The 22486-nt window shown below is 40.9% G+C and overlaps 1 protein-coding gene, 1 long non-coding RNA gene and 1 pseudogene across 2 annotated transcripts; 2 read left to right on the plus strand and 1 right to left on the minus strand.

Annotated features, from left to right (window-relative positions):
• The first annotated feature begins 2976 nt into the window (after positions 1-2976).
• LOC115751584 (probable thylakoidal processing peptidase 2, chloroplastic) lies at positions 2977-6043 on the plus strand. Its single transcript, XM_030689505.2, has 6 exons — positions 2977-4108; positions 4611-4679; positions 4783-4851; positions 4990-5076; positions 5173-5240; positions 5514-6043. The coding sequence occupies exons 1-6, from the start codon at positions 3410-3412 to the stop codon at positions 5632-5634; spliced, it is 1113 nt and encodes a 370-aa protein (XP_030545365.1). The 5' UTR covers positions 2977-3409; the 3' UTR covers positions 5635-6043.
• Positions 6044-6098: 55 nt separating this feature from the next.
• Positions 6099-20873, plus strand: LOC125313831. Its single transcript, XR_007197497.1, has 3 exons — positions 6099-6180; positions 12277-12284; positions 20863-20873. It is a non-coding gene; the product is annotated as an uncharacterized LOC125313831 (long non-coding RNA).
• On the minus strand, positions 6655-9627 carry LOC115751582 (annotated as a pseudogene).
• Positions 20874-22486: the final 1613 nt, after the last annotated feature.

Consider the following 22486-nt stretch of genomic DNA (forward strand, 5'->3'; position numbering starts at 1 on the left):
AAGGTGGATCCGTCACTTTGGTTGTTTGGACCTACCCACCACACCAACCCATTGATTCACCCCACGAGCATCCATGATGATCGCGCATCATCATCTCCAACCGAACGCACACGATTCAAACTGTGCCTGCGTTCGCGATCACCATCGCCATTGCATCGTTTCCCGCTCCGAAGAATCACGCATGAAAATCTTGGGAAGAAAACCCGTGTTCTTCCAGCTTCGGGGTGTCGGTAAAACCTTCCTTCCAAACATTTTTTCTCTAATGCTCAGTTTGTTTCGCGAAAAAATATGACTTTTTCAGAAAATGTTTTCGGAGAAAGTGAGGTTGTTTTTTCCCGTTGCGCACTTCCGAAATCTTCTTTTGGGGGTACCGTGGAAGATTTTTACGCAAGAAGAGCTGCCATTAGGGGTCATTCCTGCCTGAATTCAATGAATGGATCTTGGAGTACTCGGGGGCCCACTACGGTCACCGGATGATGGATAGCAATTGAGGTCAAAGATCGTACGTCGCTTATCCATTTACGCGGAAAAGATGGGCCTAAATCCAAAAGAAAACCTCAGATCCAGACAAAAAAAAGGAAACGGGGGAATTACTGCAAGAACGACGCCGGATTTTGCGGTTAGTACATGTTTCCCGGAAACTTTTCAAATGTTACACATTCCCTCCCTCAACTTACATTTTGATAGGGTCACTCATCCTTGGTTATATTGCCCATTAGCATGCGCAATGACTTCCTAATGGTTAAAATTGTATTTTCATCTTCTCCTTCTTTTCAAGGAAATCTCTGGTTTTTTACCGCTCCCTACAAGATTGAAAGTAATTAAGATAATGGAGAAAGAAAAATTAACAAAAGGTAAGTAAATTTGAAAAACGATTTTTAGTGATTTTCCCGACTCTTTCTCAGTTGGTGAGTTTTTTTTTTCTTTTCTTTTCACGTGGGCAAAAGAGTGTGTCCACTCAATGCTGTGTAAGTCACTACTTTATGCTTAACTTCAAGAAGGCAGCCCACCCTTATGCTTTCTATCGCGTAAGACGGCTGGTGACCACTTCAACGATTTTTGAATTAAATTGACTAAAATAATTATATGGACAAATCGTCCGAAATTAAAATTTTCAGATAGAAAAATTTTAAAACTGAATTGAATGTTGTAAAAAATGATTAATTCCTTGGAACATCGTTGACTGAAATTAACTTGTCGGGAAGTCAGCCGGCAAAGACGAGAAGATCTCGCCACTAAACCGATGTTAGTTGGTGGCGTCGGGGGCTTGTTGCTCGATTGGCATATGATACGTCGTTGAGATAATTGGACAGAAGAGCCTTAGCTTCAACCACTTAACAACAATAGAAAATTAATAAATCCTCGGACGAATCGATGGATGACGTATGTGCATGCGTCACACGAACGAGATTTACGGTCGTGCCAATGAAACAAATATTCAAAGCTATTTTATTTTTTCGACGGGGGAACCATCTTTTTCAGTTTATTTTGGAATTGGCCCCACTCCCCCATTTTCACTTTTTCTTCCCCTTCTGTTTTTCCCTCGTCTCCTCGCGTTTGAACGGACTTCCTGTATGCCACGTGGCATTCAAGAGCAACCAGAGCTATCTCGGTGCTGCGTTTGGTTCGGTGACGTGGCTCCTGCCCGCTCTTTTTTTTTTTTTTGCAAAGCTCACCGAATTCGTTGGATATTTTTTTTTGGAGTTAATAATACCATAAAAAATTTCAAAATTGATATATTTATGATAAATTTACCCCACACTATTTTTTTATCACAAAAAATCATAAACCGATACACTTGTGATAATTTATCCCAAATCGACAAATTTACCTTCCATTAATTTTCGTTTAATCTAACCGTCAAATCCTGTGTTGGATGACATGTAACAATTAATGTGCGTACCAATTTATGATTTTTACTCTCTTTTTGTTACAAGTGTATCGATTTGAGATTTTTTGTTGTATTAGCTCAATTTAATGAATGATAAATTTATCATAAGTGTATCAATTTAAGATTTTTCGTGATCACAGAAATTAATTTAGGATAAATTCATCACATATGTACCAGTTTATGATTTTTTGTAGTCAAAAAAATAGTTTGAGATAAACCCATAAATGGTTTGAGTTAAAGTTTGGTTCAAACTCTTCGGCGGTGTTTTAGTGGGGGTCGGGTTGTCCTACGCTAACACCTCCTTAGGATTTTTCGTGTAAAATCGGTCATAAAAAAAAGGTTTGAGAGTAATTTTATTTTTCTTGATAAAAAAAAATAGTTTGGAATAAATTTGTCATCAAAGGTGTATGAGTTTGAAGTTTTTCATAATATTAATCTTTTTTTTTTTTTCGCGAGATTTTTGTCACCATTGGGCCCTTGTCCATATCCGAAATGTCCACCAAGCACCGGATGTCCTTAGCCGCGGAGCCGGCGCTGCAATCGCTTTGGGTTGGGGCGTATAAGCTATCAATCCAATCTCATAAAATGTCACTCAAAACTGAGCGTTAGGAATACATTTCATCAACCGGCCTATATAAAAGTAGGGTACGAAAATATTTTAATCTCAGAAATCGGGCATGGTTTAAGTCCTCGCCACTGTACATTTCTCTTCTGTTTCCCATTAAATATTACGCCCGATCGCGACAATGCATTGTCGAGAATATCAGACTCAGTCTTGTTTCACAAGCTTCAGGTGGATAATGCCAATTTCGCCCTCTCCCCTGCCGAATCATTAGCAGATGTGAACGGGGATACTCTCGTCTTTTGACCCGCCGGAGACATTCCTGGCCTCTTGGGGCGAGCGAGGAAACCAGCCGGAAGGTGCGGAAAGGCCGACACTCCCAGTCAAAGTCAACCAATCCATAGGATGGTAGAAGATTACGCAAATACCCCTGGCCCTCATCCCAATCCTCACACACGACGAGCAGGTTTGTCCCGTAAATAAAACCAAGTTCAAACCCAGTTTTCGAAACCCGAAGCTCAGCCGCCGCCTATTAAGCTCATCATCGTCCTGTCGCCTGCACTTTTCCTTTTACTCGCATCTCCACAGCCTCTGATCCATTCCCCCCCCCTTCTCTCTCTCTCTCTCTGCTTTCTCTCAATCTCCTGAGAGAAAGCGGAATCGCTCACGCCTTCGACTCTTCACTCCGATTCATCATCACCCATCATCGGATTCTTCACAAAGCCCTATTTTTCTGATACCCAAACCGTAGATTTTCCCGTCTTCCTCTTCTTCGCCCCCGTTCCTTCCCCTGATCTTGACTTGGGGTCTCGATTCGCCCGCACGCCCTCTTGTTGCTCGATTCGTTCCTAAAAAATGGCGTTGATTTCTGCTCAGTAGAGTTCCTCTTGCACTTCGGTTTAGTCAACGAGAGAACTCTGTATCAAGTCCTCCTCTGGTTTCTACAACTAGCAGTTATGGCGATCCGTGTTACGTTCAGCTACTCCGGCTACATGGCCCAGAGCATCGCGTCCTCCGCCGGAGGACGCCTCAATGGTTGCCGGCTCTTCCAGGAGTGCTGGGTCCGGTCCCGCGTCCTCTGCCCGAGCCGGAAGCCCGACCCCGAATTCAGACCCCCGACGCCGGGGTTCGGCTTCTCGAATCGTTGCGCGGGCGGCTCGTACTCGACGCTCGCGGCCGAGGTTCTTGGGGCCGAGTGCAAGAGTCCGATTGTGGTCGGCTTGATCTCGTTGATGAGGTCCGTGTCTGCGAATTCGTGTTCAACCAATTCGATGGGCATCTTTGGGATCTCGCCGATCAAGGCATCCTCCATAATCCCCTTCTTGGAGGGGTCCAAGTGGCTGCCTTGCAACAACGAGGCCTTGCCGGGCTCGGCAAGTAACGATGTGGATAAGGGAGGGACGGTGCGTTGGGAGAGGGAGAACAGTGATGGCGATGAAGAGTGCATGAAGATGGCGGAGGTTCCCAAGGGCTCGGCCGCAAGAAGCGGGTGGATGGCACGGTTGCTCGGGGATTACTCCGAGGATGCTAAGGCGGCTTTCACGGCGTTGACCGTGAGTTTGCTGTTCAGGTCGTTCTTGGCCGAGCCAAGGTCGATTCCTTCGAGCTCCATGAAACCAACTCTGGATGTAGGTGACCGCGTTTTGGCTGAGAAGGTAGGGCTCTCCTTTCATTTAGTGTCTTTTGTTTGGCTAACTAATCTATACTTGTTGAGATTGTGGTGGAGGACTGAAATTTTCCGGCACTGGACCAGATTAGAGTGATAGCAACATGTAGCATATGATGCTAAGTTGGATTTAGCACTGGATGGAAATGGGTTTTCGGCATTAGCAATGGAGGATTTTTGTAGATGATAATTTTGTAGGGTAACCAACGACGCAATGCTGGTTTGACGAATTCGTCCACTATTGTACTTCATGACCTTTTTTAGTTTCTTCTTTCCAAGTTGGAGTTATAAACTTGCAGTAACTGAATGTTGATTCCTCATGTTTTGACATTGATCTATGCATTCCACATGGACTGTATCCCATGAAGTTTGCAATTTGCGTCCACTTGCGTAGGATTTGCATTTGCGGACATGTTTCGTGTCCGGACCTCATTCGCTTATCGATACTAACCTGATTTGTTTTGTTGGTGTTTGCTGTCTGTTGGCACCAGGTGTCATACTTTTTCAGAAGGCCAGAGGTTTCGGATATAGTAATATTCAAGGCACCACCAATATTGCAGGTTTCTTTTAATGAAATTTGAAAATTGCATTGAACCAAATTGTGATTGCTCCACAAAGTTTGCACGTTTCTTATTTGCTTCTTGCTTCGTTTGTGTCGTGCAGCAAGTTGGCTTCAGTTCAGCTGATGTATTCATAAAGAGAATTGTGGCGAAGGCTGGGGACTGTGTCGAAGTAAGTCTTTATCCTGCACCTTTTGTTCTGACTTTTTGTATTTTTTTTCCCCTTATGTTGTCCTCTCCACTCTCCTGCCTGTAAATACTATTTTTTCTCTGTGTACTAATTTTGGATGCCTGGTGGTTTTTATTGTAGGTTCACGATGGTAAACTATTGGTGAACGGCACTGCTCAAGATGAAGATTTCATCTTAGAGCCACTCTCTTACGATATGGAACCAATGGTAATGCTAATTGAAGCCGTACCAACTTAATTTGCTAATAGCATCACATGACCGTCATTTTGATCAAGTTTTCTGACTGTTTCTCATCAATTACAGCTTATTCCCGAAGGATATGTATTTGTAATGGGAGACAACAGGAACAACAGTTTTGACTCCCATAATTGGTGAGTTTTGTGTCCTCAGTTTGTTAATTTCCACCTGTTCTTGTGTAAAGTGATAGTCAAGTATATTGCAATACGGTGGAAAGAGACTTTTGCAACTTTTGTATGCACCTTCTATTACTTGGTTGTTTTCGGGATGCTAGGAGCTTGGTTCTGTTTTTTTTCCGTAGTTGAGCCCAGTGATCATCATTTGGGTCGTATATTTGTGTAATCGATTGTAATTCGCTTGATTCTGATTAGTGCGAATTCTGACCTATGAAGTTTTCATCCTTGCAGGGGTCCTCTTCCTGTCGAGAACATTGTTGGCAGATCAGTGTTCCGGTATTGGCCTCCCTCCAGGGTCTCGGACACTAGATATGATCCTCAATCTGCAAAAAAAGATGTTGCTGTTTCTTGACATAGCCTCAGGCTCGCTCAAAGGGAACTAGCTTTTGATTCCTGATCTAATTTAGGTGGTGATTTTCACAATTATTCTCCACTCCTTCTGGCTCATTCTTGGGCATTTGTGAACATATTCGAGTCTTCCTTTGACCTTGCACAGGCAGCTCACTTTTGCCTGTTTTTGATGGATTGTCTCATCCATCTTGTGAATAGTGAGAGGGGTAAAAAGAACAGAAAAAAGATCCAAAAAAAATAGAGAAAAACCAAAAATCCAAAAAAAGGGGAAAAAGAAAAAGAAAGAGGCCGACTGATCCAATAGTTTGTTCATTGGTTTACTTAGCCAGTGTTGCAATTTTTTCCTACCTGTAATGACATTTTGTTATATTTATAAGAGGAGTGGGGAGAATCTAAGATTTGTGCTGTAAGTAGCATTATCTTCATCTGTGTTTTTTTTTTTTTTTTTGATGATCAAATCTTCATCTGTGTTTTAAAGTGTGTATAAACTGAGAAATTTGCCAGTGCATTCTGTGAAGTGCATAATCCTTTGTGTCTCTGTTGATTTGTTCTTAAACTGAGAAATTTGCCAGTGCATTCTGTGAAGTACATATGCCTCGTCCCTTAGTAGATTTGTTTTCTTCAGCAGTTCGAAGCTGTTCTGCTGGATTGCTCGTTATTTCACTTTGGTCATCTCTTAGGTTTAAGTGTGGCTTGTATGTTAGCTTGAAACTTCACCACACTTTGGCCTAGTACATGTCCTTATTGTATTGAGTATGATGTCTGTATCAGCTTCACCGTATGCATGTCTCAGTTCGACTTTGCCAAAACGTAATTCATGTATGCGATGTCACATTTCTCTTCATGAAATAAGCATCATTAATACTTCTTTTTTAGTAGTTCGAAAAGGAGGCAGTTCTTGAGCTTGCCTCTGCACTTCCTCTGAAGCAAGAGATTCATGAAGACAATCCATTCTTTACTTCCCCCACAAAGAAGACGACAAAACAAACAAATGAATGCAGATCTGAGAGGGTATACACGAAGTGAAACAGTTCGAGATTAGTATAATGGTGGTGATGAAGCCATTAATCATATGACATGAACAGTACAATGGGATTTTGCTGAACTGAGTGAAAGCTAAATTTCTAGAGCCTTAGAATCAACCCCAGCCAAGCCTTTTGCTTTAGAATTGCGGGTAGTCAAACTCAAGCCGTCTACTCCTTCATTCATGTCCACCGTCTTGTATCTATACCAAGATGCGCACAGCACATAGAACCCAAAATTCACAACGCTTAGCCCTGCCAATAACCAGTAGAAGTAGTTCAACTTGTCCCGGTTCAGATTGTTACTCGCGAGCCATCCACCGCTCACTTTGTTCACCACTTGCACCACCACCGTGCTTAGGAAGTACCCGAACGCCAAAGAGCACCACGAGATGGCAGTGCTCAGTGACTTCATACCGGCCGAGCTCTCTGCGTAGAAGAACTCCAGCAGGCCCACTAAAGTGAACATATCAGCGGCTCCGAATATCGCGTACTGAAAGCCGAGCCAGAACACGCTCATGGGCAATGGCTCCGTGGAATCCACCATGTTGTGGTGGACAGCCACCGACTTGCGGTGGGTCTCCACCACTCCAGCCACCGCCATGGAAATGGCCGAGAGCACTAGCCCTATGGCAATTCGCTGTAGATGTCGGATTCCGGTGGGGATACCAGTGAATTTCCTGGCGATGGGGACGAAGATGCGGTCGTATATTGGGACTAGGATGAACATGAAGAGCAGGGGGATCACCGGGACTGAGGGGCCTGGGACACTGAATCCCCAGATGTGGGGGTTCATGGTTGTGCTTTGCTGGATCGTGAAGGTCTGGAGCTGAGCCAGGCAGGTGTTCATGAAGACCGTGCTAAGCACGATTGGAAGCATGCGGAGCAGGATCTTAGTTTCTTCGACTTGTGTCACCGTGCACAGGCTCCAGGGTCCAGTAGTTGATCCACTACTGGGACTCGGAGCGACTGCTGCTCGATCCAGGAATCTACAAATTAGTTCGTTGGGTTCCAAGGTGAGCTTACTTCCACAAGCAATTACGAGCTGCAATGTGGAAGGTAAAATATTCAAGAGGTCTCTCAGGTAAATTGCAACTTATATGTACCGGAATTGGTCTGTTCGGGGGAGAATTTCATCGTTTGCCCTGGGTTCTCTGTCATGCACCTCGTGCAATTCTTCTGTCATCGCCGGGATCGGGAGACTTGACTTCCTGATGGAGGCTACTATTACCTGAATTCAATAGAAACACAATAAGATCACCGCTTGGAATTTGCAGAGACTATTCGTGCTTGCTTAATCGCATAGCCACCATTCGGTATTTGAAAATTTGCGTTGAGAACCTGCAATAGTACTTCCAGTGGATGTTGTGTCGTCTACCCGAATGGACAATTTACTACTAAAGACATGGGACTGGCAGATTTATTATCCAGTTATTGTTCTCATACCTGCATAATCCGAACGAGGGGACTTCCCTTGGGCACATTGTTCCTGTAGAGGGACTTCCCCATGCACACAAACACCATGGCGAACAGAACAGCGACGGTGCAGACGCCGAATGACCAGTCCCAGCCCTGGTTTGTGCTTATCCACACGATGAAAGTGACCCCGATAATGGCCCCGATGGTGAGGCTGAACAGGAACCAGTTGAAGAAGCTGGACAGCTGGGTCGCCTCCTTCGGGTCCTTCTCATCGAACTGGTCGGCCCCGAGTGAAGGCAGAGCGGCCTTGACCCCGCTTGTCCCGAATGCGACTAGGTACAGGCCCAGTGTAGAGAATCGCAGCCTGGGTGCCGTTGGGAGCGTGGCACTGGCTCATTTGGTCCGGCATGAGGCCTTTGCAAGGAATCGGCCTCAGCTGGTGGAAGTGTGCTTGTACTGCCAGCAGGGCATACCCCTATTTATCAAAGCAATCACCATCATGAAAATCATCATCCATTTAAGGGCATAGTTACCTTGAATATAAAGCAGATGTTAACTTGGTTCAGCAAGCTAACTGTATTACAATTTTAGCCGGAGTTATCAGTTGGACGCTAACAGCTGATTCATCTAACAAGAATCAATCATGACAAACCAATCGGTCAACGACTCCATCATATGTTTCTCAAGTTTTATCAGAACGAGTATAATATTGTTGTCATTCACATAAATAGCCGGGCGAAATCCTTCCAAAACTACTGTCAAATAGAACCCTGTGGCATAACAAAAGTGAAAAAGTTAGATTGATGTTTTCACTTCATGTGGCAATTGCATATCGGGGGACCGGTCGCAACACGACAAGGGTCTTCCAGGTTTGCATCAGGAACATTCTACGTATGTGCACAAAGTCACGCACGAAAAGCACGTACCGCCAACTCGATGCAGCCAAAGAGGACGCAGGTCTTGAAACGGGACAAATAGGTGTCGGATATAAAGCCTCCGAAGAGGGCTAGGAGGAAGGATGTCCCCATGAAGTTGGTGAGGGTGGTGGCCGATTTGGTCAGGCCAAAGTTCATGTAACCGTAAAAGTAGGTCACCAAGCTCACCGCGTTCGATATGAACGCCATGTTCTCTAGTCCTTCGGTCGCTGCATTGATAACACATGTACATATACAGTCGGACTCGTGGTCGGAAATATTCAGATAAACAAGCTTGAGAAAGAGGATGTATGTATGTATGTAACTCACCATAAACAAAGAGAGTGGCCCGGTTGCCTCCCCGTCTCGCTTCTTTCTGTGGAAGGGACTTGACATCCCTATACATTCTCTATTAGGACAGAACAAGAATCACATCAGAAGAAAAGCCTCAGTGTTTGGTGGACAGTCTGACTCTAAGTCTGAATTTCAGATCATCCCAGAGCAAAGCCATGGAAGAGGGCATTATACTTCAGCAACTATCGCAACCAAAACTCGACGGGAAGCTTACCATTTTCGAAGAGCTCTCGGCTTGCATTTCGAGCGAGGAAGGGCCTAAGGGAGCGGTTGCTGAGGTGATGCGTGGACGCTCTAGTTGTGTTGCTATCTCCAGGGAACCTTTGCGTCTACATATATAGACAAGAAGTGTGCTGCGCATCTCTACGTGCTGACAAAACCGAGATCAGGAAAGCATCAGAAGGCATCTCCGAGTTTCGAAAGGGCTTTACCGGTTCTCTCGTTGTTCCTTTAATGCAAAAACCTTTCGCTTTCACTTCCCTTGCACCAGACACCAGACCTGAGGTGTCCATTGTCATTGGGTTTCCAAACTTTAATCTTCTTCACGTAGCAAAGTAAACTATTGAGGAAGGAGATTCATTGGTTGATCTGGTTAGTTGAGCCGGTGCTAACCACATTACATTATTATGTGACCTTGTCCTGTCCTGGAAACAGCAGCAATGGTACAGGCCATCGATATGATTAATAGTTAGGATGGTGGGACGTATTCAACGTTTAATAGCCATAGGGATGTAGTTTATTTCCCACAGGTACACGGGCAAACCTGCTTCGAAGTAAATTTGATGAATTCGCCAACCTTTCGAATTTGTAATTTGAGGGACGCATAAGAATGGAAGTTGATCCTGGTAAACGGACATTCTCCACGACCTTTTTAAGCTTATGCCGTGTTGGTTATTGCTGTCTTTCATTGGAAGCGAAAACGGTAAGAGGCCCTAGCCTCTTTTTATATTTTGATCACTCAGGGGCACCGGAGGAGAAGCCCGGCTTTCAATTCTTATGAAGATACTCAGAAGGTGAATTGTCGGTCGTAACTAAATGCAGGATTTGAATTCCTCCCGGTCGTGTGCAAAGGAACTTATATATGCTTGCGCGGGGGCATGAGAGCAGAGAGGTGGGCGCGGCCCGACACGAGAGTTGACCTAGAATATCGATTGACCGCAACACGAGAGAGAAATGTCGAATGTATAGTATCAACTTATATTGAAGAAACATCACCGCGTAGCTATATAGTCATGAAGAAGACTATGGTATAAAACTTATGTGCAATGTGTATAAGAGTCTCAAACTATCATAGTTCTCCGTTCACGATATGTCAGAAGACTGACTTGGTAATTGCCAATTCATAACACCAGTCCTTTGGAAAGGGGGGAAGTAAATGTGTGCGACTGGCTCCCCATAATCATTTGTTCGGAGACCAACCAACTTGCGACCTAACTCATACATGTGCATTGCATAATACATATACCTGCCGCAAAATGCCGTTTTCGTAGAAAACCATGTCGTCTAACAAGATAGTCAACGCCTAATAATGCTTGGATCTGCAGGTACTTCCATTATTAAGAGATAATGCGGAGGAATAAGCGTGCTTTTATATGACATCCGCCACATTGAATTTTCAACACGATCGTGTTTTTAAAATCTAGTCAAAAGACAAATCACTTCACCTCCCTCATGATGAAGACGGCTGTTCCGTTGAGCTTAGTCATCGACTTTTGCCTTCTTGCCCTGCCGCCCTTTTCATTAGGTTATGGGATAGCTTATTGAATCCTAAAATTTGTTGAAAAAGTACAATTGAGTTATAAAACTTTCAAAATGCACAATCAAGTCTTAAAACTTATAATGAAAGGACAACCAAATTTCAAAAATTTCAAAATGTACAATCAATTTTTGAAAATTTTAGGACTTGATTGCACTAATTCTACAAGTTCTAGGATTTGATTGTATTTTTTGAAAGTTTAAGAACTCGATCGCACTTTCAGGATAAGTTTTAGGAATTCTAACGCGCTTATCCCTTGAAATTATTCAAAGAGTCCAAGGGTTTTACTGTCCTCTTTATCTTTTGTTTCGATTTTCCTCTGCGATGTGTGATTACTAAGGGACGAGGCATATGTGTAAGTAGATTCTCCGATTCTCTCCGAAGTCAACCCTGTGATTGCCTGCACAAAAGCAAATGACGAGAGCCCTATTATTCTTTGTATGGAGACGACAAGATCTTGTCACAAATGGAGACAGAACTGGCTAGAGAGTGTATGCTGTCTTCCACAGGCAAAAGAATCAGCTGAAGAGACATGAAAAACTATCGAACGAACGACGACAAACGGCCATCTTCCAGGGGCATATAAACAATATTTGCAAGGTGGTTAAAAGGGAAGTGTCAAGAGACTTTATCAACTTCCACGAAAACGTAGTTCTTGGCGTTTTCCTCCTTGTGCTTGAGCAACAAATACAAGTTCATTCGCGTTGCTAGCTAGAGTCCAGACCTGCCAAACATGGCATGATCATAACTGGATGCCCAGAATCTGTTTTTTTTTTTTTTTTTTCGTAAGTTCATCTTCGGCCGATCGAATTTTGCTCAAATCTGCGGAGCGCTCCTCATCCAGATGTTGCGATTTCAAGGACACGCATGGCGGACCTGGTCTTTCGAAAGCCTTCTCATCTCATCCCCCGAGTTTTGAATTCTGTTTCCAGGGCTGGACGCCTATGCGTAATCGGATCCTGGTGTGGCAATACGGCGAACATATTTTGTATGGGCATTAGAGGACAAAAGGAACAGTTAGGGGGTCAATCCTAGGACTGTTTGGACTTCGCAAGCCAAATGATGCCATACATGGCAAACAGCAACATCTCTAACAATAAATCCGGGGAAAAAAGGCAATGGGTTAATGGAGATTCAAAAGAATCAGCCGTCGACTTTTTGAAGGGAAGGAACAGAAGAGCAGAAGGTGACTGCAGACGTGATGTTAATTGGACTTCACCAAACAAACAGGCCCTTTGATCCCTCATGAAATTAAGAGATTTCTTTGGAGGACCTGCCACATTGTCATCATTCCAACACCAGCAACCATCCAAAAGTGCCCTCGGCTGCGTTTGGAAAAGCTTTTGGGGAAAGCCTTTGGAAAAATGCAATACCTTTGGTCTAAAAGGATTTGGTGAATGCAAAGCTGTTTGGTACTGTATTAAAAGTGCCTTGAAAGAAAGTTTGGGAAAATACTGTTTGGTAAACATAAATTGGAATGCCTTTGGTGGTATTTTAGTATTTTTTAAATAATTTTTATTTGTTTTTTTTTTTCTTTTTTTTTTTTTTTCCCAACCCCTCCCTCCTCCTTCGCGATCCGGGAGCCGGGATCCCGGGTCCCCTCGCAGCCTGATTGCGTTGCTGTCTTCGCCTCCCCTAGTCCCTTTTGCCCTAACAATGCCCTCTCCTTCCAATTCGGCGACAAATTTGAAAGACAAACCTCGCCGATTCTACCTCTCAACTTGCTAAACTCCTTCCCAAGCCTTTTTATTTTAGGCAAATTCCCAAAAAAGTTGAAGCTTGTCTCATGTCGTAGCCTTCTTTTGAAGTAGGTCATGTTTTTTCTTCTTCCCAGTTTTTCCCACTTGACCATTGCTTCCTACTTCTTAGACTCATAAACCCTCTCAGCTCATCTCTCTCCTTTTTTCTTTCCTTTCTTTAATTTGATTTTCCTCCCCATCTTTTGCGAAGCCCGTTGTAATTTCGCTTCTCATTTTCCATCTCGGAATCGACATCCGAACGAAACCTACTTTTCCGCGCCCGGCCTCGCTGGTCGCGTGGTCGCTGGCGGTCGGCGCCGGGCGGGTTGGGTTGCCGCAACGCCGGCCCCTGGGGTCGTCTCCCCTGCGCTGGCAGGTCTAGCGAAGAGCGTGAAGTGCGCAGGCCAAACCGGAAAATCAAAAAATAGTTTGTTATGAATGCGGGGTTGAAATATTTTAAAATTTACCACCGGCAGGACGGGTGCAGACGGGGCCCTCCTCTCCTTCTTCTTCCACATTTAGACATTTTCCTTTGGTACATCCGTGAGAAATTGACTGCAACCTAATTTTGGGTCATCAAAAATTCCAAACCGATACATCCGTGAACAAGTTTGATCCAGACCAATTTTTGAGTTACTAAAAAACCCAAAGTGGTAGAGGGATAACACATTTACTATTCGTCGGCTTCCGTCAAATTTTACTATGAAATTAATAAGCTGAATGACACATGTTAATAACTCGGTTGACATGACAAGTCCACGTAGAAATCCATTACTCCCTCTTTGTTTCTTCAATTAGTCCTAATTTGAAAACAAAAGGGGCTCATTCTCTCTCCACCTTAGAGCACAAAAAACCCTAAGTCTTCCTCTTCATCGGGCAAACTCCTTCATTGTCGCCTTCGTCTTCGTGATTAGGCATCAAAATTTGTTTGAGCACGAGTTTAGCTTTGGTAATCTTGTTGCCTTTTGATTTTTTTTTCCAAATCGCGCTTCTCTTCGAACCACTTCCAATTGAAGCTATTGAACATCCTAATTTGGTGATTTGATGAGTTTGCCAAACAAACCCATAATAGAAAATTGAAGGCAAGAAGATTACAAAAGATAAAAGTGTGCTTGAGTGAGTTTCAATGCGTAATCAGAAGACGAAGATGATGATGAAGGAGAAGACAATCTAGGTTTTTTGTGACAGAGAGAGAGAGGATGAGCCATATTTATTTCCAAATCATGGCTAATTAAGAAATAAAAAGAGAGAGTTATGAATTTTCACGTGGACTTGCCACGTCAGCTGAGTTATTATTACGTGTCAACTAGCTCAATAATTTCACGATAAAATTTGATGGAAGTAATCCAAGGTAAACGTATCATGCCCGTACTATTTTAGAGTTTTAGGTGACCCAAAAATTAGTTTGTCATAAATTTATCATAGGTACACTAGTATTGGATTTTTAGTGACCCAAAAATTGATTTGGGATATATTTGATCACATGTGTGCCGATTTAAGATTTTTTGCGGTATTAACCAATTTATCTTTCTTCTTTAGATTGTTTATTAGGAAAACGCATATCCTAAAACAAATCTCCCTTCATCCACGAGGACAATTACCAACATATAAAACATTAAATTCTCGACAATTTCAAACCTGATAAATGAATATTATTCTGTTGTCATACATTTATATAAACAGTAGAAACACATTACTCCAACCCAAAATATAGCTTTAAAGCACTAACGAACCATCATTCCGTCGAGAAGAAATCAAACATGAATGTCAAGTGTTGTGCTACATTGTTGACTGTGGCAGTGAGAATCTGCCTATAAAATGAAAAACATAAAAACTAGGAAAAAGAATAAAATTTGGCTTTGACACTCCTTTTTTTTTTTTTTTGTGTTTTTACTATCATACCCTTTATGTGGCCCACCACTTATGGTACACATTTATATATATTATTTTATTTTATTATTGGGTCAACTCTTTTTATTTTTTTTCTTTTCCCTTGCGGGTCCCTCTTTCCTTCTTCTTTTTCTTTTTTTCATGCCTCCCACTCCTTTCTTTATTTTCCTTACAAATCATATATGTTTTCAATAGAAAAATTTCTTACTGGGCAACTCTTTGGATAACAGGATTTTTTTTTTCTTTTCCACTATAGAATGTTCAAGTCAAAGTTTCAATATAATATAAATCATCTCAACAGTTGCATGTTTATATCAAGAATCAAACACGTTTATTCATTTAGTGCATACTAACAAAGATTCACCTAGATGGTTTTGGGTTTTATGTGGGATTAGTTCTTAAATGTTGTGCGCATATTCGTGATGATGATGCCACAATGAACACAACTAGAGAAACACAATATAACTACAGCATTTTTGAGCAACTTTTGCTTGCAGTATATACGAACTCTTCTCCAAACCAGCCTTGGCGGTGGGTTTCTTTGGGCCGATCCCCTCCGGTATAGTCACTAGTTGGCCCTCGGGCCAGACACCCGGCGAAGCCCGGTAGGGCCGGTGGATCCTGGACTATAAAAAAAAAAAAAAACTCTTCTCCAAACCATAATTCCCCAAAATCCTCAAAGAAAAAAAAAACCTTATTTGCAAACTTAACATGAGATTAGCGTTGTTAATCTTGGATTAGTGGCGCTTTTGCTTTGAGAAGAAGTTAGGTGAGCACCTGTCATGCACATAAATCTAAAGCCAGAAGGAGCAAGAAAAGGCAAAGGAGAGAGAAAGCTAGAGGACCCAGAAGAATTTTGAATTTAGAGGTTGTGAATTGAATCAACATATAGAGATCTAGAAAAAAAAAACAGAAATTAATTGGAATAATCAATAAATTGATTTCGATGGTCTGCTACATGTGATCATTTTATACGCAGATTTCAATATATCTTTTTTTAACTTTCCATAGTGAAAAAAAAAAAACCTATTATCCAGAGACAGGCCTAGTAAGAGATTTTTCCATTGAAAACACGACTTGTAAGGAAAATAGATAAACGAGTGGGAGGCGTGAAAAGAAAGAAACAATAAGGAGCAAGAGGTGCAGAGAGAGAATAAAATGGACTCGCAAGGGAAAAAACAGAGAAGAAGGAAAGTGGGACTCGCAAGGAAAAAAGAAGAAACAAAATAAAAGAGAGGACCAAATAATAAAATAAAATGGACCATTCATATAAGTTTGCACTAGAAGTGGTGGGCCACACAAAGGACAGAATGGTCAAAACGTATAAAAAATTGAGTGTCAAAATCATAGGAGAAGTGGAAAAACCACTAACCAATAAAGAATTTAGTCATAACAGGGAGTCGTAGAGGCCCCACAAGAAAGGAAAATCCTGACTGGGAAATACCACCCCATAATCAGTCAGGTTATCAAGTCGTATTGTAATGGTATCTCAAAAGTTGATGATTTATCTTTCCTCCATAGGTTGATTATTAGGGAAAAACATAACTTCAGATAAATTTCCATCCATTAAAAAAAGGGACAGATATTAAAAGATAAAGCATTAACTTCTTGACGCTTTCAAACCCAACAAATGAAGATTTTACTAGTGTCATATATCTATGTAAATAGCAAAATCACACTACTTTGTCCCAAAATACAACAAAATTACTACGAATCATCTCACTCCATTGAAAACAAGTCAAACATGAATGTCAATAGTTGTACTATATTAGTGATGCTGGTGGCCATAATACTAGAAATGAGATTTGGACCAAAGCGATATTTATGGGCCTCATGGTCTTGTCCTTTGACATACAGGTGGTCACCTTCTCGGGAGGTCACCCATCTTCAGAGGAAGTGTTCCCACTTGAGCACACTTAACTTGAAATTCCAAAACTAAGCATTGTCGTTACGTGAAAGCTAAGAATCGCTTTCCCCTTGTTTGGTGCGGAGTTTGGTTCATTCATGCCTCATTCGCTATCTTAGAAATATGCCAAGAGCCACTCCTTGTTCGAGCCCTCTAGCCCCAACGACCATTCCCCACCCTCATCGGACCGAGTCATTACAAGCCCACCAGCTCTGATATCATATTGTGACATCCCTGGATTTAAATCACCATTTTGGGTGCATGTGAGCACCTTTCTAGGAGGTCACTCATCCCGAAACTTCTCCCACTTGAACATGCTTAACTTTGAAGTTCCAAAATTAGGCATTGCCATTACGTCAAAAGACGTCTCCGTGAGTTAGTTTCATTTTTCATATATGTATTCTAGAATCGCTCTCTCCTTGTTTGGTGCATAGTTATGTTCATTCCCACTTTATTTGCCATCCTAGAAACATGTCGGGAACCGCTTCTTATCCAAACCCCCTAGCCTCGGTGGTCACTCCCCGCCCTCATCGGGCCGGGTTGTTATATAACGGAAGGACTCGATTGCACTAATTTGACAAGTTTTAAAATTTCAAGTGAATATATTCAAAAAAAAGAAATAATAAATTGAAGAGAGAGAAGGGTATTTCGATCTATTGATTGAAAAAAAAAAATGAATGGCTTAACCAAAATGGCGGTTGAAATAGTGCCTCCCTTTCTTCTATTTCCCTTTTCTTTTATTAGTTGGTGTTGACGCTGAAATTTCTCCGACCGGTCAAAATTGTAAAATTCAAGATCCGAAATCTCTAACCATGATAGGACTCGACTCTTGACAAAAATAGTCGGATAAGAATTCCTAGCATATAGAAATTAGGGTCATTACTTTTCATTAGCAATTAGGCATCATTTCGTGAAGAAATCAGGAGTTGACCTTGGTCAAATTGAGAAAGTCAAACCTAAGTCTAAAATCAACCGATCATGTGATTCCATGCAAATAGTGTACACAAACATCAATTCTCGACCTCTGCATATAAAAGATTTACGGCTTTGAATTTCAAATTTTTATAAAATGGTCAAAGGTTGACTTTTCCGATCAAACCAAAAAATTTGACCTTCGATTGATCATTTCTAAAAATTAGCTTCTTTTAGACATTTGATATAGGGGAAATAAGATTTAAAAATTTTGGGACCGATTTATGTGGCCGGTGGAGACCAAAAGCTGACCATAGCACCCAAAAGGCCAAGCTCCAGACCTAAATCGAAACAGCAGAATTGAAGGGGGACATCAATGTTAGCTCTTTCCTAGATGGAACCCGCATGGGTCTTCATCCAAATGTACCATTGATAAAACCTAAGTTCTTTGTAGAAATTAAGGTTTTTGATTTAGATTGAATTTGGATGCAAGTGCTCTGAGGTTGAAGACGAAGTGAATGACTAAAGTAAACTTGCACCAGGTATTCATACTAATCAAAGGGGTGTGGCGGTTCACAAGCCGACGATGGTTCACAAGGAATGGTTCGTAGGACATGCCGAGTTGATCATGATGACCCGTCAAATTTCTGCAATTTGAGAGTAAAAAGCAAAAGCTATCGTTAGTTCATGGAATTCAAAGTGTTAGAATCATTCATTTATATCCACTCAAACAGTTAAATGGAATCATTCGTACCTTTTTGAATTTTTAAATGGGGCATATGTTTATATTAAAAATGACCAAATCTCTTAATCGACATGATGCCGTTCAAGGAAGCATAGAGCTTAGTTTGTTATGGTTGTCAACAAGTTATCAACAAACGAATATTCATCAGATGACCATGAAATGCACCTGTCAATACACGATGTTGAGTGGTCGATTGATCATAGCAATTCAACTATAAAACCAACGTAGCTAATGTCAAAGTAAATTTGACTAAGTGCTTGATGCAGAGAAATGAAAAGAAGAGATAAAGTAAAGATGCCGATTGATGCCTTAGATACCAATTGATGGTATCCAGTTGCACTCAAGGAGTTGTAACCGTGTGCAGACAAGATCGACGTGCAATCATGGGACAACTATTGTGGAATCGCAATTGTTACCGCTTGTAACCTCATGTAAAGTAATAATTTCTTGTGAGCAGTTACATGAAGTAGATTATGACAGGTGGTGTGTGGTAATTGTAGAGGGATCCACGGTTATCAAAACAATTTTTTTCTGCGTATTCTCAAATTATCAATATATTTTCAGTTTCCAATACTTGCATTTCTTTTCCTTTAATTTAGTCACTCTTAATCCTTGTTAAGAAATTCAATCAGTGCCGAAACCGCCTCCGATCCTCTTTCATAAAAATAAAATCAAAGTTCAACCTTTGGCGAAAGGTTTTTACCTAATTGGGAGATGTCTCGATTTCCAGTGAAATAGACAGGCAAAATCATCCTTGATGGTTTCCATATTTGGACAATTTCCTTCAATTTAGGTATTTTCTTATTATGAGTTTCCTTCAAAAATAAACTTAATACTGTTTAGAAAATAAAAGTTAGCATCTTCTTTAGCATTGCTCCTATGCAACTTATCCATTTTTCGTTACTATTACTTCGAAGGCTCAATTTTATAGTAAATGTCTTATTTGTTATTTGATTAGTCTCCTAAAATTATGTCAAATCGCTTAATTTTGTATATAAGGATTGGTGGTTTTTTTTTTTCCAACAGTAGATAATATACTTTTATGTAAAGCATGTAATATGTTTTTGTAGCATCTGAAAATATAGTAAAAACCATGACATAACAAAATTATGTACAATGACATCTCTTTATTTTTTCGCAGACACTCCACAATTCATTGTAGTTTTTTTTTCAATAAAAAGCTAAATTTAACATTTTCTTTTTTTAGGAACAACTTCGATTTAATTAAATTTCATCACATTTTCTTTGGTAATGTAATTGTGATTTTACTTTGGGAAATCTTTTAAGTGTTTTTTTTTTATCATCTTGTCATCCCATTGTTACGTGCATATAAAAATCGATTGATAAGAAGGAGTTCGGGGGTTATATGCATGGCAACAGCAAAAGGTTTATCTATGTTGTATTGTGTTAAACATTTGTTTATATTGGGAATTTTTCTTGGGAATTAATCTGTAAATCTACTAAAAAACTGTGGAAAAGAATTATGCTTCTAGAAAGTTTCTATCTGCGACAATGCTAATGTGTAATAGAAAATGCAAAAAGAGACTACATGGTGTTGTTAATACGAATGGTAACACCCACTTGGGAAATATACAAAAAACCGTGTTACATTCTTAACTATGGCAATGAGAATCTGCCTAGACAAAGAAATACGGAAGAACAAGGAAAAAGAGTAAATTTAGATCCATCATATTGAGCTTCAATTGGATTTTTATGCAATTTTGTCGAAAGTTGATTTATCTTTCCTCTATTGGTTGATTATTAGGGGGAAAACATATCCTCGAATTAATTTCCTTCCATCCAAAAAAAGACAGCTATCAACACATAAAGCATTAACTTCTCGACGATTTCATACCCAACAAATGAAGATTTTCCCAGTATCAATACATCTATATAAACAGCAGAATCACGTAACTCATGTCCCGAAATACAACAAAAGTACTGCGAATCATCACTCCATCAAAATCAAATCAAACATGAATGTCAAGAGCTGTGCTATATTGCTGTTGCTGGTGGCCACAATGGCACCGCAGGGAATAGTTACAGAGGCGCATTCTCAAGCATACTGTAGTATCACTTGCCCGTTAAAATGTGCGGTGTTCCCTAAACGAGGAGCCTGTCTTTTCCAATGCATGAGAAACTGTATCGGTCAGTCACTGATCGAGACACCGGAAGGCCAATGCAATTTTGATTGCGTGACATCCAAATGTTTCGATCCGCCTTCCGGTATGAAAGCAAAAGCTTCACCTTTAAATAGGAGATTTTGATTTGTACTTTTACTATGTGAAAATATTTGGGAATGTATAACATGGGTTTTTATGTGCTTTGTTTCGCTGCAGATGCCAACAAAGTCGAAGGTTGTGTGAAGTCATGCGCAGAAGGTTGCGAGAAATCTTAAGCCACTTAAGAGTCCGGAGGATCGTAGGTAAATAATAAAGTATGTAACTATAGAAAAGGCATCTTTGTTTAGTTAATTAACTGTCCTTTGGCCTCTATTCAATTTCATTGCGATCAGTTGATTGATCAATGATAGACATTTGCTGAGTTGGCCTTGAAGACTGTCGCGACCTAGAAAAATAAACGAGTTAATTTTCGGGCTAATGGATTATCGGGTTAATTAATTAACTAACCTAACTCGGACTCTCCCAGTCCATACCAAATCGCAACTTAGATTCAAATAATTAACATGACGTGTTTTGAATTGGAGTCGCCACTAATCATTTGGTGGTTGATTAGAAACCTAAATAAAATAGCGGGGAAAACTATCTTATTTGAACCGGGATTTTGAATTGGGATTTGGTTACGGATTTTCTACGCCATTTGTACCATTTTCATGAAAATATTTGATTTGGATTTTGATGGATTTTACTTGAAATTCAAAGATACAATTTTTTGGTTTTTTTCTTTTATGGGGATGTAAAACTTGAACTTTTACGATATACCCTGGGTGATTTAGAAAGAAAAAAAACGACAATAGTATTTACAGAATAAATTAACATGTATATGTAAATTTGGCGTGGAAAAAAATGTCAACCAACATACATTTTGTAGATCGAGATGGAAAGGATTACCTCATTACAAATCTTATAACGTTATGTTCCTTCAGATCCGGAGTTGGAAGCGGTCGAAATGGAGATGGCGTTGTCGGGTGGGCTATGTGTGGACTTCAGATGATGCTGACTAAAACATTTTTATTTTTCGATTTTTAGACTTTTTCCTTCTAAATTCCTCTCAAAACTCTCCACTTATTTCCCCCTTCCAAAAACCCATCCATCCTTCAAAAACTCTCTTTTCTCCCCTTTCTTCTTTTTTTTTTTTTTTTTTTCTGGTATTTGATGGGTTTCAGTATTTCACTGTTTTAGTATTTGTATCTAATTTGTTTTTTCCACTGCCTAGTCTCCATGAAAGTTTCCTTCATTATATGCTGCTAAAATAAATATATGATGATTTTTTAATTTTTGAAAATTGAAATGCAACAAAGACTTCTTTCTTCTATTCTTATTTTGTTTTATTAGTAGTGTTGAGACTTGTGGCACCATCGACATGTCAAAATCATAGAATTCGAGATTCGGAATCCATGATCGCATTAGAATGACAATAAATTCGGGCAAGAAAGTGAAAAATGTACGGTTTACGTGATTTTACATTAACAGCGTGTCCGTTTACTTTAACTATGTCAACATCATAATAAATAGAGCGCGTAAAAAGCAGAAGGAAAAAACAGAACACTGCTCTTCTCCCTGCTCATCTTTTGGCATTGCAGTCAGATTCTGCATGGGAAGCACCGGTCGTGCCATGCAACATATCGGTCGCAATCATTGTTCATCTCTCTCCCATGCGATGCGCGGAGATTCGATTCCTCTCTGTATCTTTCGTTTTCTTAACTTGATCAAGAAACAAATCAAGCAGAGAATCGCCTCCTTTCCTTGATGAAACACCAATGCACTATCACCCGCCCAGCAAACTGAGACCAAGCAGAGCTGTCAGTAACGCGTGCTTCTTCGCACATTCATACCAGCTGCCAAAAATGTTTTGGCCTGAGAGAATCCGTCACCAATCAGACCGACGTCGCTCTCTCCCTCTCCAAGTAGCAACTCTTCACACATGCGCCAAGGACTCCAACCTCGTCTTCGCTCCCATCTCCATCGACCTCTTGAAGGGCCACATCGATTTGAGCTCTTGCCCAGATGGAGCCC

The sequence above is a fragment of the Rhodamnia argentea genome, chromosome 2, assembly GCF_020921035.1.
Source record: "Rhodamnia argentea isolate NSW1041297 chromosome 2, ASM2092103v1, whole genome shotgun sequence".
NCBI lineage: Eukaryota > Viridiplantae > Streptophyta > Magnoliopsida > Myrtales > Myrtaceae > Rhodamnia > Rhodamnia argentea.

Coding starts and splice junctions, on each gene's coding strand:
- LOC115751584 (XM_030689505.2), top strand. CDS start 3,410: ATGGCGATCCGTGTTACGTTCAGCTACTCCGGCTACATGGCCCAGAGC. Junction 4,680..4,782: donor AGGCACCACCAATATTGCAG/GTTTCTTTTAAT, acceptor TGTGTCGTGCAG/CAAGTTGGCTTCAGTTCAGC. Junction 5,077..5,172: donor CTTACGATATGGAACCAATG/GTAATGCTAATT, acceptor CATCAATTACAG/CTTATTCCCGAAGGATATGT.